At 36.2% G+C, this 15718-nt stretch overlaps 1 protein-coding gene across 6 annotated transcripts in view; it reads right to left on the bottom strand.

The window, feature by feature from the left end:
- LOC134211007 (transient receptor potential cation channel subfamily A member 1) overlaps positions 1-14960 on the bottom strand; it is a 97726-nt gene extending 82766 nt beyond the window's left edge. For 2 of the 6 annotated variants that reach the window (XM_062687518.1, XM_062687520.1), the window contains exons 1-3: positions 14548-14960; positions 13071-13399; positions 12802-12969 (exon numbers count right to left, since the gene is read on the bottom strand). In XM_062687518.1, the coding sequence (XP_062543502.1) occupies positions 12802-12969; positions 13071-13193 (291 nt within the window). In that variant the 5' untranslated portion in view covers positions 13194-13399; positions 14548-14960. Of the gene's footprint in view, positions 1-12801; positions 13020-13070; positions 13400-14547 lie in introns of those variants that run through there. The other 4 variants (XM_062687519.1, XM_062687523.1, XM_062687522.1 and 1 more) reach the window with 4 other exon arrangements.
- Between the last annotated feature and the right edge of the window lie 758 nt (positions 14961-15718).

Here is a 15718-nt window from a genome sequence, read left to right as displayed (position 1 = left end):
TTAATTAAATTATACTAAACAATTAATTGAATATATGTGATGTACGCAAACGTTGTCGAAATGCTTCCGAAGATAAATTAAAGTCAAATAAAGAATATGCTTCTCGAAATGCTCTGCAAATAGAGTTGATTGGGTCATTGGTTCCATAAATAGTGTTCCTAGCTGATAGTTGTATCAGTTGCCTCGATCGAAGGATACGTTCAGGGGCATAAAAACGAACACGTTCCAGCAGAGCAGGGAAGTCGACTTCACCATGTATTAATTTGGCGCCATAAACTGCCCGGTTAGTTTTACGACGTACATGTAGTGGTTCAATTCCTAGTAAGGCACAACGGTGTTCATAAGGAGGCAAATTTAACGGGTCACGCCACGGCATATGAAGCGAAGCCGCGTCCTCTCTGGAGTGGCCTCAGCCATCTCCAGCTCCTAGGGAATGTGATATTGTCGGTGGAGAGAAGAACAAGCTCTACCTTAACTCTAATTTTATTATCTACTTACATACTATATATATACATGATCAGGTAACTATCGAGAGGTAAATATTCATAATTATTTACCTATCGATGAGCTGCCTGGTTTTCATTGTCCTGATCTACCTTGACGGGTAGATGCTTTGAGACAATGTAGTGGTAGATCACCACACATATTTATTTACAAAAAAAAAACTAATCCGTATGTTCTGAACCTTGCACTACTAGTGGACTGTATACTTAAGTTTTTAAGGTCCAGAGCTGCACTTCGAGGTCAATGGCTTTGTCCTGACCTGTTCACTTAACTTGCACTATCGGATACCGCATAGAAAATCTCTTGTTTGGGTGAGACTAGCAAAAAACAGTTTATTCCACCGGGTTTCAAAGAATACTGAATTTTAATATAATTTGTTCGAGCTACCGACCCTACGATCAGTGATCTTCCTACAGTACCTACACATACTGCGATAGCGTCGATAAGATACGTCGATACGTCGAACACGAACGATTGAGTTTAAAATTAAAGAGAGAGTTAACTGTGATACTGATAAGGGGCAACGGGGCTTAAAGTTTTGGAGATTACAGATCACCGTAGTTTGGAATAATGATGCAGTGTGTAAAATAAAGTATTTGATTAAGGTGTAGTTATTAGATTGAACCATAAAAAGGATCACAGAGTTGGGAATCGAATCGAAATCGATATTCGTTGGGTCAGCATTTATCTGAAGCCGTGGCAAATCTTTACGCTAAAATTAGGCAATTAATACAAAAAGTTGTTCCGTTAGACATGACCAAGAAACACAATAACATTCCCGCTATTTTCCCATTAACGTATGACAAATGATCTATAATCTTTAAAAAATGATCCATAAAAAACTAGAGTGGGTGTTAAGAAAATTATTTTGAGCTTTTTAGTGGAATGTCTTCACTTGTCATAAGTCAATCCTCTTGAATTTCACCACTTAATTGTATCTTGACAGATACGTATTTCGACCTCAACAGTAAGGCCGTCTTCAGTGTTCAGTCGAGTCAAGTACGAGACACTGAAGACGGCCTTACTGTTGAGGTCGAAATACGTATCTGTCAAGACACAATTAAGTGGTGGAATTCAAGGGGATTGTACAAACTCGTCTTATGACAAGTAGAGTGGGTGTACCAATCGTCGCCATACTACAACTATTTTTTAATAAGTAAAAGGCATGTGGGGTGGACTTTATATATCATATATTCCTGCTTCTTAGAACAGCTGAGAAAACCACAATAAAATTTGTTATTATCCTCAAAATTGGTTAATCCATAATAGGAACGCATGAACCAGTTGTGGCACTATTCTTAACTTTTATTCCTTATTTGGTAAGTCCCATTATTTTCTTATGGGATTGGCCAAACTGGTGCAAAGGACGTCAAAAATTAGGCAAAATCAATTTACTTTGCTTGTTTTAGAGGAGATTAAATGTGTTATAGTACCACATGAATATGCTTTGTCGATATGAACTTGGTTTGCGGTGATTTGATTGGCCATTTGGCAATAAAGCATTAGTGCGATAACTGGTGATATAGCCACGACTGGTACATCTATTTTGATCCATAAAAAATCACATTTGCGCAATTTTCAACGTGATGAAAATTCATAATTTTGGTCATATTATCCTTAATTTTGTTTATATGATCCATTGTTTTGGTAATATCCACATTTAATTTTGAATTCATTCATTTAGCATACATCTGATCAGATAATACTGAATCGATAACTTGACGCCTCTATCCTATGGACAGTCTTCAAGGTGCAACATGTGTGAGATGTTCACCTAAGTTTATGCACCCAATCAAACATTGCTTGCTATGTTCGAACTTGCACATAGCAATCTGAACACGAGCCTGAACTCCGATACACCCAGGCGCAATGTACAATGTTCAAACATCGAGTTTAAACTTGGGTTCAAACATGTGCGCTTGCACACGAGAATGCTACGCTTGGGTAAATGAACGGGTTGCTAGGGAAACTATTGTTGATTCTTTACGTTTCCCAGCCGTGTTATTCATATCTAGAATAAAAGAATTTAACCAAACTTCAATGAAGGTATGATTGAAAAATTGAAACATGTTGTGCACATTTTTCGCACTTCCATAACGAAGCGTTTATAGAGGTGTGGTCTTGTTTCAGGACGTCTTAGGTTCGAATATGCTCAGAGCGGAGCTTTTTGTTCCATTTTCGAGGTTCTGAAAGCAATTCTTCTTAGGATTTCGGGATTCTGTAACCACAAAAAAATTGATTAAGGTACCCCGGGGCAAGTGAAAATACGGGGTAAGTGGGTACTAGGACTGCAGATGAATCGATGAACGTTTTTAATGGTAACAATGTTCTAGAAAGATGAAGCAGAACTATAAACGAAATCACTCGACACAAAAATATTTGGAATCAAAGCCATTTGAGGCACCATACTAATGCTATTGCTTGATCATGACTTTAAACTACCGGGAAAATCTACTACTTTTATTTTAAATCAGTGGATTTCCAACTAAATAGTCGTTTCTAAATTTATCATTGATGGGGAAAGTATATATTTTGAGCCACTAAATAATTGTGTGACATCGAAAACGACTTAAATTTATAAATTAAAGCTAAAATCTGCCATTTTCATTTGCCCCTGATTTTTAACATACATGGGGTAAGTGGGACATATTTGAATAACATTTTCGATAAAGCTATTTTAATTGTTTTTATATGGCTGTCTAGTGACAAATATTTTCGTCATTCATTTATTCTGAATCAGATACAGTTTGATTTCGTTTTTAAAAAGTATTGTACAGTTGTTTATCAAATGTTTATTTTACATTCTGAAAATTATCTCCCGCATGAAGAAGAGCAATGGCTATAACTATGCGATATTCTTCTGTTCACAGTGCAAATAATCTATTTATTCTACAGTAGGCCAACAGAATTTGTCTTGCGCTTTGTTATTTTCAAACTTCGCATCAGATTTTCAGATAAATAAAGTGCTTAACACATAAATTGGCTATTTTGTTCTGTTACAAATTAAAAATACTGCGCATCGCTGAATAAAAACGTTTCTTCTGAAGTATTGATTTATGTAATAATTTGTGTTCTAAACGAAGAAATATTCATTCTAAAAGTAAAAGTGAATGAAGATTTGCTTATCCTTGCCACCTAAATCATTTGGTACAAAAGTAAGCTAATGAAGAACAAACCAACAGCCAAATAAACAGCAAATCGGCTGTTGTCTTGTTTTCATTTCTGCTAAGATTATAATCCCTTTCTTGTTGCAAAAATAAAGTCCGACATGCAACCAATCTCCATCCATGATCTGAAAATACTAATACTCAGAAATAATATGATCAGTATATCTACATTCCTCAAATTAGTTTCGTTCGACAGTAGAAAACAGAATAGGTCCCACTTGCCCCGTTTGAAGGGGTAAGTGGGTTCTGAAGGTAAACTTATTTCTTGCACTACCAATATTTTTGTAATTGAATAAATGGCCTCCAACACCTCTACACTTCAACAATGGAAGCATATAATGGTGTATCAGTGGTAAATCTTTTGAAATAACCTGTTTTCTAAGTATGCGTGAACAATTTTGCTGAACTAGCGTTTTTTTAGGTCCCACTTTCCCCGGGGTACCTTAGTTCATATTTCTAAAATTTTGGGATAAGATTTTTCTGACGTTTATATGGGGATAATTTATTCTACTTACTTTGCGGTGGTACTTGATAAACACACCGAGAATCTGAAGTGAAGTTCTGGGTTGCATAGAGATTTCTTTATTCCAGGGAGAGAGGGTTTTCGACCTTTTTGAAGAACCTTATGATCAACGGGGCTCTAATTCCAGTTTCCTATTTTTTTAGATTATCATAATTGGAGATTTTATCTTTTATGAGAGCCATGTAGTTTACAAGACTTTTATGTTTAAAGATTTGTGCGCTCATTTCTGACCTGGAGCTCCATCGTTTGGGAATTTTCTTTATATTGCATAATGTCATCGGCGTATTATTTATACATAGCAATATAGAATACATTATGAACAGACCCCCTACTATCTTTTAAAATTTCTATCAATTTGAATTTTTGTTTAACATCCTCCCTCCCCCACTAAAAGTGTGTCTTAGAACTTTTTGGAATCAACATCTATATTTTATTCACAAGGATGTTATCGATCATTTAGTAATTTGCGTTCGATCATTTAGTAGTTTGTCAATAACTTATTCCAGAAGCTGAATTTCAAATTTTTTAAAATGTGTTGCATGGTGGACTTCAAATGCGAAAGTTTTTCTACAACTCTGCCAAATGGTTCGTTGAAAGAATTCAACTATTAGTGGAGTTATAGCGCTAGTTGCAGTAAATTGAACTAAATGATTGGAATTTTGCTATCATTTAGTCTATGTTACTGAAACTATAGCCATAACTCCGTTATTAGTTGAATTCTAACAACGAACCATTTAGCAGAGTTGTAGAAAAACCATCGCACTAGAAGTCCTCCATACAACACATTTTAAAATTCAGCTTCTGAAATGAGTTATTGACAAACTACTAAATGATCGAACGCAAATTACCAAATGATCGATAACATCCTTGATTCACGATATGCAAATCCCATCGTATCTAACAAAACAAAATGCATGCTTGCATATGTAACGGATATAAAATAATTAGGGGCTACATTTTAGACAGACGAACAGAGACTTAAGTGTTTAACCTCGTTTAGAACATAAACGCAAGGTCACTTTAAATAATCATTACATTGGAGGCTGCCGGTTGTCTTACCGGGAAAATGCACATAATATTCAGTTGTTATGAACATTAAGAATAATATCTGAAGATTGTATGCAAAATGTTCAGTAAACAAATTGTTGTGATATTGAGATATCGGACCAAGCGCAAACCACCTGACAAGGGCTGAAAAGTGGCATTTATAAAACTAAAACTATTCATGTGCCATTCATAAAACAATCCAAAGACAAGGATTCAAACACTAATGCCCTGAGTGAACGCCAAACGAGTTACCACTAGGCCATCACCGCTACTAAAGAAGAGAAACAACTTGACCAATATGAACAGATGAACAGCATGCTGTGTGTAAACTGATGTTTAAACTTCCATGTTCAAACCCGTGTGTTTGAACTTGGGCGCACACTCGTGTTCAAACCGGGTGCGATTTTGGTTCGGTTTATGATGAACTCGGTTTGGATCTAGTATGCATGTTTGAGTGCGAACTTGCACACGGGAAAACTGCACTTGTTCAAACGCGGTTCATGTTTTCGTGAAGACTGCCTATGGTTTGATGCTACGTTTCTTGTTTTGAAACGTGTTCCGCTCACCTAGCTAGATGCATTCCCTGCCTTCTTGTATCTGTCGGATCGTAAGCGAATATCGTCTTTGCATGATTGCCGTCCGGCATTCTTGCAGCATGCTCTGCTCATCGTATCCTTTCAGCTTTCTTCATTTTCTGAATACTTGGTTCACCGTAGAGTTGGACGTGCTCGTAGTTCATCCTTCGCCGTTCGTTCTCTTGCACATCGCCAAACACGTGTCTTTCGAGTGCTTGCAAGTCCTTCCTGAGCATTGTCCAAGTTCACGACATCCCACCGGTGTTGTGTTTTACATGATACATTCGATGCGGCTTTGGTCTTTTGACGTAGAACTATGTCTGTCTTTCCTATATTGAGGTACACTTTACAAGTATGTATCCACATTAAGGTGGCTCAAAAAATATTTTTTCAATTTTTTGATGGGCCGCCCTCTTATTCGGTTAAATCAGCCAAATCGGTCAACGTTGCGGTGCTAAACACGTTGGAAGTTTATATGCACAAATGTATGCAGAAACATCGAAAAAAAGTTTTTTTTTTCATTTAGTTCTTGTAGAATTGAATACAGAATGTTATGCTGAAAACCGCGAGAAGATTGGAGTTTATTGAACAAAGATATTAGAATTTTACTGGAGTTTTGTATAGGTGAATTTATTTCCTTTCATAGTTAAAAGAAACGAAATTTGCTAAAACCCCACTGCAAAGAAATGTTAATAACAAGTTAATAACTCAACCAAGAAAACTAGCGATAATCATACGAATATCTTATGTTTTTTTGCTATAAGAATTACTTATAAAATTCATTCGATTTTCTTATGAATTGTGTGTTATTTGACCGAGAATGATTTTCATAACTTGTCTTATGAAAATATTAAGTTTTTTTAAGGGACCATGAAGAAATTCATAAGGGAATCTTATGAACATAAATCATTCTTGCATATGAGGGTCATAATATTTTCAATACGATTTTTATACATGCTGTGCTCTCTCAAGAGATAAAAAAAAATAATACAAAAAATCGCTACAAACCATTGTATACAACATAATAATTTATTGTTCTCATAAAGTCGTAGAATTACATTTTGTTTTATGAGATTTAGACTAAAGTAATAATTACTATTTGATTCGCGAACATTTTTGTACTTTTTTTTTCAATGTGCCTATTAATATCAATATTGCTAGATGGATGTTTCATCGAGAGTCGAGATGGTTGCATCGCATGACTTGGGATTCTTAATAGTCGTCTCATAGACGGTGGTTTCCTCAGCTTATGGTGGGAAATGTTGAATGTTCTTATCGATGAGCTGGTCAACGTCAACAGGATTCTGTAATATATGAATCATGATCTTAGAAGCGTGAAAAAGAAAAGAAAATCATATCAAGAGGAAACATTTACTCACCTTTCTGATCCTCCAATTAACAACAAACACCTACAACTGGTCGATCTGAGAAAAGATACATAATATTTTCTTTTTGATGGGCAGATGTCTGCTGCACTTCGTTGTGTATCGTCGAACAAACTTGCAATGGGAAAGTACTATCGTCTACTGGATAGTCTGCAATGTTGAGTTCTCATTTCATAAGAATTGTCTTATGAGTTTTTCACATTAAGAGTAGTGATGAAAATTATAAGACAACTCTTATGATTTTTTCCTATAAACAACTTCTATGAAATTTATAAGATATAAAAATGAATTTCATAACAGGTTAACTAATTATCATAAGAGGCTCAATGAAAAAGAAATTCTTCTATTTTTTCTCGCTTCATAAGATGAGGCTTATGATGTCCCTAAGAAAGATTAGTTGAGTGTTCACCGGGCAAACACTAATCTTCTCGCGGTTTCCAGCATAACATTCTGTATTAAATTCTTCAAGATCTGAATGAGTATCATAGTTCTTCATTGTAAATTGTGTCGTCTAACTGCAAATCACTGTTTTTGGATGTTTTTGCATACATTTTTGCATATAAACTTCCAACGAGCTTAGCACCGCCCAAACGTTGGCCGATTTGGCTGAAATTTTGACCAGAGCATCAGGGCATCAAATAGAACCCATCAAAAAAATTGAAAAAAGTTTTTTCCATACTAATTTGACCCACCCTAATCCACATGCTCATAAATCATATTTGAAAAGTGATCCGTTCGCAGCAAAATCTATTATTGTTATCTAAAATTGTACCTCCAATTATAGGTGAAGTCAGTACTGGAGTTTTTCTTGATCGTCATGTGAAAGCGAAAACAGTTGCATTTTCATTTTCAAGAGACCAAATGAAAATGTAGTGGGCTCCCAGTCACTGTCACATTACAAGCAGTCATGATGGGAATGTTGCTTTGTTATGAAATCAAAATTTCTGAATTGTTTTAATAGATCTGTGCAAATGACGATGACTAGTCGATAAAATGATTATATTTTTCCTGATTTTCGGGTTACAACAGCTTGTTTACAATAGTTTGATGCGCTTTCATGAAATAAAAATCCGTGTAAATTTAGTGGAATTCCTTTCATTGCTTATGTTTTCTATGCAACAGGAGAGAAAAAACTGGGTGCAGTGCTCCAATAGTTGCGCTATTTTTTTATTCGTGTTCCTATAGTTGCGAATCCCATTGTTTTCAAATAGAATTTGCAACTATAGGTACACTACCGCAACTATTGGTGCAAAGCAGAGAAAAAGATAAGGTATTTCAATAATACTTTACCGATTTTGATGCAATTCCTAACGTGTTTTCTCTTATTTCGTGTTATGACAGCTCGTCAATTTGATAGACTATATGGGTTGCTGCGATTAATACGTAAGATATATGTATTAGATTGTGTGGAACCAGCACTACCGCAACTATATGAACACCCGCGGCTATCGGAACTTTTACCCTAACAGTTGAGCAATCGGTTTCGGTGATTCAGTACTACATTCCAACTGGAACTTGGTCTGCTTTTCATCTTAGTAATCTATTAAAGCCTAGATCATTTAGAAATGGGGCACTGCATTTTAGAGATAGCGGCGTTCCTAGTGTTCGGATATGCAAGTTTTTCACAGCATTTCATAACTCGTAAACTATTCTTTTCAGTCTATTTTTTTTTATTTGAAACTAACGTGGTTTCAAAATATTCACCATGCAGGAAAAGAAACGGAGAATAATTATGCACAGTCCTACAAAATCCATCTACGTCAAAAGCCGGATTTTGCCCTTCATTCAGTCCCATGATGGATCATTTACGTTTGTTCATCAAAAAAAAAAAAGTGATTTCATCAAATTGTCCTCAGTTCCATACAAGAAAGTAATTTTGGGTGATTTTTAACCAGAAACTCAATATGAAGGGAGCAGTCACCACTGACATATGAAGAATTTATGGAATCAGCTAGCCAAAATCATGACTGGAGAAGGTGTGCGCCGACTGACAAAATAACGAAATAACGATGCATGACTCGTTTCAGTCATTCATATAAAATACAATAATATATCTTTTGTTTCATCCTTAGAAAGTTTTTCGATCAAACTAAAAGTTTTAAAAAATACACACATTTGAAAGTGCCCTATTTCTAAATGATCTGGTCTTTAGCATTTCTTTAGTTATTAATTGAAAGGTTTCTGTGCAGGGTTATTAATCGATAAATTATCGTCGTTAATTTAACGCCATCTTCGATAACGATAACGATAATACAATGATGCTTCGTTGACGATAAAGCAAGCGTTTATTTATAGTTAGCGTTATCGAGTATTCGTTGATTTATCGATAATTATCAAGTCAACTGTAAAATGCACTGCCTTTGAAAACACAAATATTCACAAGTTGGTTTTGTAATATCTATTTTAACCACTGGTATTAAAAATTATGTAACGCCTTTAAATTTGGAATAAATTTGGGAATCAAGGGGGTCACCGAATTTTCCTAAAACATTTTTATAGCCAATCATCAAGAGAGCCGCAGTTTTCCATAGTTACTAATCTAAGAACAATTCTAATGCCTAAACTTATGTTTAATTAAGCGTGATTAACAAAATTTCTATTTTGGAGATCCTGAACACCTGTATACATTTTAATGACTTGTTTATGACTCAGAGGAAGGACCAAGCTTCTCAATCCAACTGAGTCGTGCTGATCATCACCGATTTCAATCGAAACTGGCCATCCAAGCCTGATATGCAATACTATAAGTCACTGCAATAATCTTCAGCACTTGAATCCCAATATATTGCAGAGGTGTTTCAATTCCAGCTGCATATTCTTGCTTATCCGATGAATATTGTCTCAGAAGAAGTCATCATCCTTATAAGCGAATATTGAAGTGCTCTATCTCAGAGAAGCATTTCCTTCTGATTTGCGCAAATATCCGTGACTGCATGTAATAGCCAGTGAGTAATCGGCAGAATACTTTCAGAGTACTAAAAAATTCACCAAACCATCAACAGGCATTAGGGATTATTTATAGAGAGAAAATCAATATTATCTCTGCCCAACCTGCAGCAATTCGGGTCAGCAAAGATCTCGACTTCTGTCAAAATTATACCCTAACTTTATTTGCATAATCTAGTAACCACATTATAGCGAAGTATCGAGTTAACTTACGTTAAATAGGCGTTGAATTATCGAACACCGGTAATTATTTAGTTGATTAATCTTTATTGTAGCATCCGATAACGTTGAACACAATCAACTTTATCGGCGATAACGAGAAATTAACGATTAACAACCCTGTTTCTATGCCCGCCTTTGCACGAGTATGTATCTTGTGTTGCAAAGTGAATGAATACACTACTCCCAGGGTGTCGAGAATGTTTTCCACCCGAAAACAATCGGATCAAGAATCGATCTCGCCATCTCAGGATTCTGCGCCTTTGTTCGCAAGGCTAACTAGAAACTTCAAGCCAGCATAGACGTCAAATTAATGCAACTTACGGCCGTGAAATTAATTAGATAGTGCGCGTATGGTTGTGTTTTAGGTTACACGCTGGTTTGATAAGACGAAACATTTGTAGAGTATTTTGAATGCGCCTATTTATATCCCATCCCATCCCCGCTTACCGAAGTAATCCAGATAGAACATCCTTTATAACTAAAATCCCATCCCAAGACAATCGTGGAGATGTAGAGGTATACTCGGTTTCTAGTAGCAACGAGAGTCGGACTAACAGACCTTCCTTTCCTATATGACCGTAAGGACGAGGCCGGCACCGTTATTGACTATAAATATTTGAGGTTCCGAAACGTGTATATGAGACTGGATAGCTAACCCCAAGCTCCATTCATTTGGTTCTCTGTACAATTTCTACGAATTGTACGGTCATAATGCACATGCTCATGCTTATTAGTTTTAAGATATTCATTATGACAAAAAATGTCAGATGGATTTAATAAAAAATAAATAAATAGATGAATAAACTACCATTGCGCGGTATATTGATGAACGCCTATAAGGAACTCTCCTAAATTTTATGCCGTTGACTAGCACCAATGCCCTAAGAGTTCGTGGAGCAGTATCAGGCGGGATTTTTTAGTGGACGCTCTTCCACGGACCAGGTGTTCTTCGTAGGGCAGGTATTGCGAATGAAATGTGCCTACACATCATCCTTATTGTCTTCAAAGCCGCATATCATACAATAGATCTAGACCAGCTATGGCAGCTAATGCACGATCATGGATTTCTGGCTATTCTGGCATGGTTGGTTGAGGCGACGATGTTTCGGGTGATGTGCGTAATTCGAGTTTCAGGGGCTGTCTCGAGTATCTTCGAACATGCAGAAGGTTAATTATTTGGTTTCGCCGACGACATTTACAGGGGTTAGACAAAAAGGTTAAGATAGGCAAAATTTTGTCGAAGTTCAAATCAGCATAACTTTGCGTAGAATAATCCGATTTTGATAAAATTGAGACCATCGGACGCGGAATCTAGTATACTGCCATACCCATGCAAAACCTCATATTGATTCTTGGCCACCGAGGATGTTCCGGGTTTTCCGATGCTATGTTGAAAATGTATATTTTCTTCTGCTTGTTATTTTATGTGACGTTTACTTTCATCATGTTTTATGCTTTCCCCAGAAACTAGAACTAATATGCTGATCAATGCTGGCCGCAGATCAAAAATATGTCAGGTATACACAGAAATATGGCCATTTCCGCGAAAACGGTACGGGATTGGCCATACACCCTGAACAAATGTCACTTTCGCAAAACACCCGGAACCTGTTACAAATTGGCCAGTGAGTCTGACGGTCCTCAAAATGTATCTTTAATATAGATTTTATATTTATAGTCTTGGAAAAAGATGAATTTTGACACCCATATATGCATGGTTCCAGATGGTTTTAAAACCAGCCACTCCTCGAAGGCCCCTGGAACCTACTATAAGCCACCCTTATATGGAGGGTGGATACTATCACCCTGGGCCTGGGAATGTTTCTGTAATCATCGTCTCGCAAAGCCATTATTGCATTATTTGCATTATTGCTATTTGCATTATTCAGATCAGTTATCATTTCATCATATTCCAGGAACCGTTTTTACGGAAATGGCCATATCTCGGCGTAGTTTTTATGGATTCTCGATCTACAGCCAGCATTGATCGGCATATTAGTTCTAGCTTATGGAGAAAACATAAAATATGATGAAAGTGAACGTCACATAAAATGACAAGCAGTTCAAATGCATTTTGAACATACCATCGGAAAAATGAGGGCCAATATGAGGTTCTACACGAGAACAGTATACTAGAAGAGTTTCCGCGTTCGATGGTTCCGGTTTTATCAAAATCAGATTTTTCTAGGCAAAGTTATGCTGATTTCAACAAAATTTTGCCTATCTCAACCTTTTTGTCTAACCCTTGTATATTACGGCACTTAACTTTGTGAAGATGACCGACATCAGACTGAAGAGGGAAGCAAAGCGGATCGGACTACTCATCAATAAGTCGAAGACGGAGTACATAATAGGAATAGGCTCAAGAGAGGACATAATTAAGAGGAATAATTAACCGAAATTAAATATAAACCTGTTCATCATTTACTTACCCGCAAAATCCGATAAGGGCTTTCACTCAGCAAGCAAACTTCGGCGTCGCCTTGGGAAGTCAAAATCGCTTGCAGTTCACTGGTTTCAAGTTGGTTCATATTGGTCTCTTTACTTCCGTGAAAAGCATTATTTCCCTTTGTTCTTCGAAGTCTGGACAGCAGCCAATTCTGTGGAAACCGTTGCACAAAAAAGGCTGGTATTATTCAAACTGGTCGACGCCCTTCGTTTATAGTTCACAACTGGCCACAACATACAGAGGATTGCCTACCCCCAAATGTGGTACATTCTGTAGTTCTTCATCCTCCGGCGGGGTTCCGCAAACTCCGAATGTACGTTCCGTTTCCGACCGTACCGATCTGGCACTATGCATCAGATATAATGGCGTCGGCATGGCTAGTAATGTTATTCTTCCGGAGGCATGCACATACTTTCACTTGATGATGAATTTGATATGGTTCTGAATATTATTTTATGCCCATTATTCTTTCACTGAGCTACAGTTATATTATTACACTTCCATATCTCCTCGATTTTCAAATGTTCAAATGTTCAAATGTTCATCACGGAAGATGTGTAGTTGTTTCTATGAAATGTATTCTAGATTTAGATTTTTTATCGTTTAAATTATCTTATTAGTAATACAATATTAATGATTTATCTGATCTTTTAATGCATTTTGTAGTCCATATTAGACCTTCAATCAGATGTTTTTTTTTGATATTTTAGGATGATATGGAACAAAAAAAATACCCGAATTTTACTAATAACATTTGCAAACGCTGCATGTGTTTGTCATTTTTGAGTTACACTTATAGGCATTGCCCTCCCTCGCATAACAGTCCCATTTGAAAGAGCGCGATATCGGAGAAATTATGATCCAACATTTTTACATAAAGTTCTGTTGACACTGACGCAAGCAGTAAATCTTGAAGTGAGTGGTTAAATCATTTGTATTACAACGTAAATATTTGTGTTACAAATGAAATATATTTAAAACACTTGTTTTGAAGCAAAAATTATTAACCCATACGGAGCTCGCATATTGATTCAAAGCACTAGAACGCAAATAAAACATACGAAGGTAACACGAAGTCTTTGGGTTATCAGAGAATTAAGAAAATATTAGATTTTGAGCCTGCTGGGAATGTAAACTCGAATGAAAAAAAAACTTGTCGTTTTTGACTTCTGAACGACATATGTTGTCGGAAACAAAAACAGCAATTGCTGTGGTAAAAGTGGTTTCAGATTGATAACTTATTGAATTCTAAACCAAAACTCTAATCTGTGTATGTATTGTAAACATTTGAATTTTAGGACAAAAAAATTAAAATTCAAATGCGTCAAATTAAATTTGTTTAATTGTTTATTAGGAAAGCTTTGATTTGTAAGTTGTGTAGATATGATAACTTAATTGGAGCGATCAAGTGGATTTTTCATAAATTAGAAAAAAAGGACCCTATTTTTTCCAAAATAAAAAATATGGGGATACATCTCAAATTAAATCTGGAAAATCCATTGTATGTTAGATTTATGAAGCACACACTTAAATCATTAACTTTATTTACGGAACAGTTTTGCAGTAGAGATTTCGGCGAAATCTGCTATTTATTTCAAGTGTGTAGCAACAACCTAAAAAAAACAAATTGGACATCTATCCACTAAAAATAATCTTTCATCAATTTATCGAAATTTATCGTTTCTTTGTATTCAAACTCCATTGAATTAGATAGAAACATAATTCTTACAGGCTTCTTTCGCGCACCACTTATTTTCAACAATTCAAAGCATAATCAGTTGATTCTCGTTTCACCAACACAATATTTATTCCAGTAAACATCCTCCATATGTCCACTTGGGATCGATCACAAATTTTGTTTCATTTCACGCTGTTGTATAAACAGATCACGTTTCATCACTGACCAACCATGCGGTACCGATGGCACTATCATGATTCTTACTGTTGCTTCACCCGATGAACATGGATACACGTACGGCTACTGATAAATCCTTTGAGAAACAAAAATGGATTTCCTAGATTTTTTGCACTTTCAGGCCAGCAATAATGCAACAGTTTCTGTCACTATATTCCAGTGCAAAATAATACAAGTTTGCAAAAATCTAAATGGAACTTTTTCTTTCCGGGGAATGCACGTTTGAACCACTCGACGGCCGCGGAAAAACTGACTATGATGCGTTGATCAGGCTGGAAAATTAACTATCCGTGGTGGAAAAATTAGCCTAGGGCTCGCCCCAAGAAAGTGAAGAAGGGGTAGCGGAGTGCAGGGAAATAAATAAGCTAACAATCCGTATGGCTGCTGGGAGGGTGCCATGGATCCGTATGATCCACCGCGCCCTCCCAACAGCATTTGTTCCGATACGATAACAGATAGTGTGACCGGATCCAACGCAATGTAAGCCATACGAATGTGTGTGCACCATTTGCAGGAAGTGTACACATGAATGGTACGGCCAGATCATTTGGAAGGAACATTATATACATAGTAAGTAGGTACATCAGTTTTGCGCCATTTGATAGAATATGTGAGCAAATGTGCGACACATTGACGAATGGTTGAAAATTAACAATGAATAGATGTACGATGACATCAAATGCTATGGCACAAATAACGCGGAAAAAGGAGTGTCCTCACATGATACGCGTGGGCGTCGCAAACGATTAATTTGTGGTACGTATTGTCTGAGTTCCTTTAAAAGTGTAATATTTCTTTCTTCTTTTTAACTAGGTAGCTATAGATATCTCAAGAAACAATTTCAATGCCATTCTTAAATTTTTAATGATTCATTTATATTTTGATGTCTAGCTCAATGCCGCATGATTAGTTTTAATACTATTCTTATAGCTATCTTCACAACCTACATTAACCATTCAATAAAATCACAAATGTCAAATTTTGA

Source organism: Armigeres subalbatus, chromosome 2 (assembly GCF_024139115.2).
Source record: "Armigeres subalbatus isolate Guangzhou_Male chromosome 2, GZ_Asu_2, whole genome shotgun sequence".
NCBI classification, from domain to species: domain Eukaryota; kingdom Metazoa; phylum Arthropoda; class Insecta; order Diptera; family Culicidae; genus Armigeres; species Armigeres subalbatus.
Note: the sequence above shows the minus strand (reverse complement) of the source record. Positions and strands in the feature narration are given on the sequence as shown.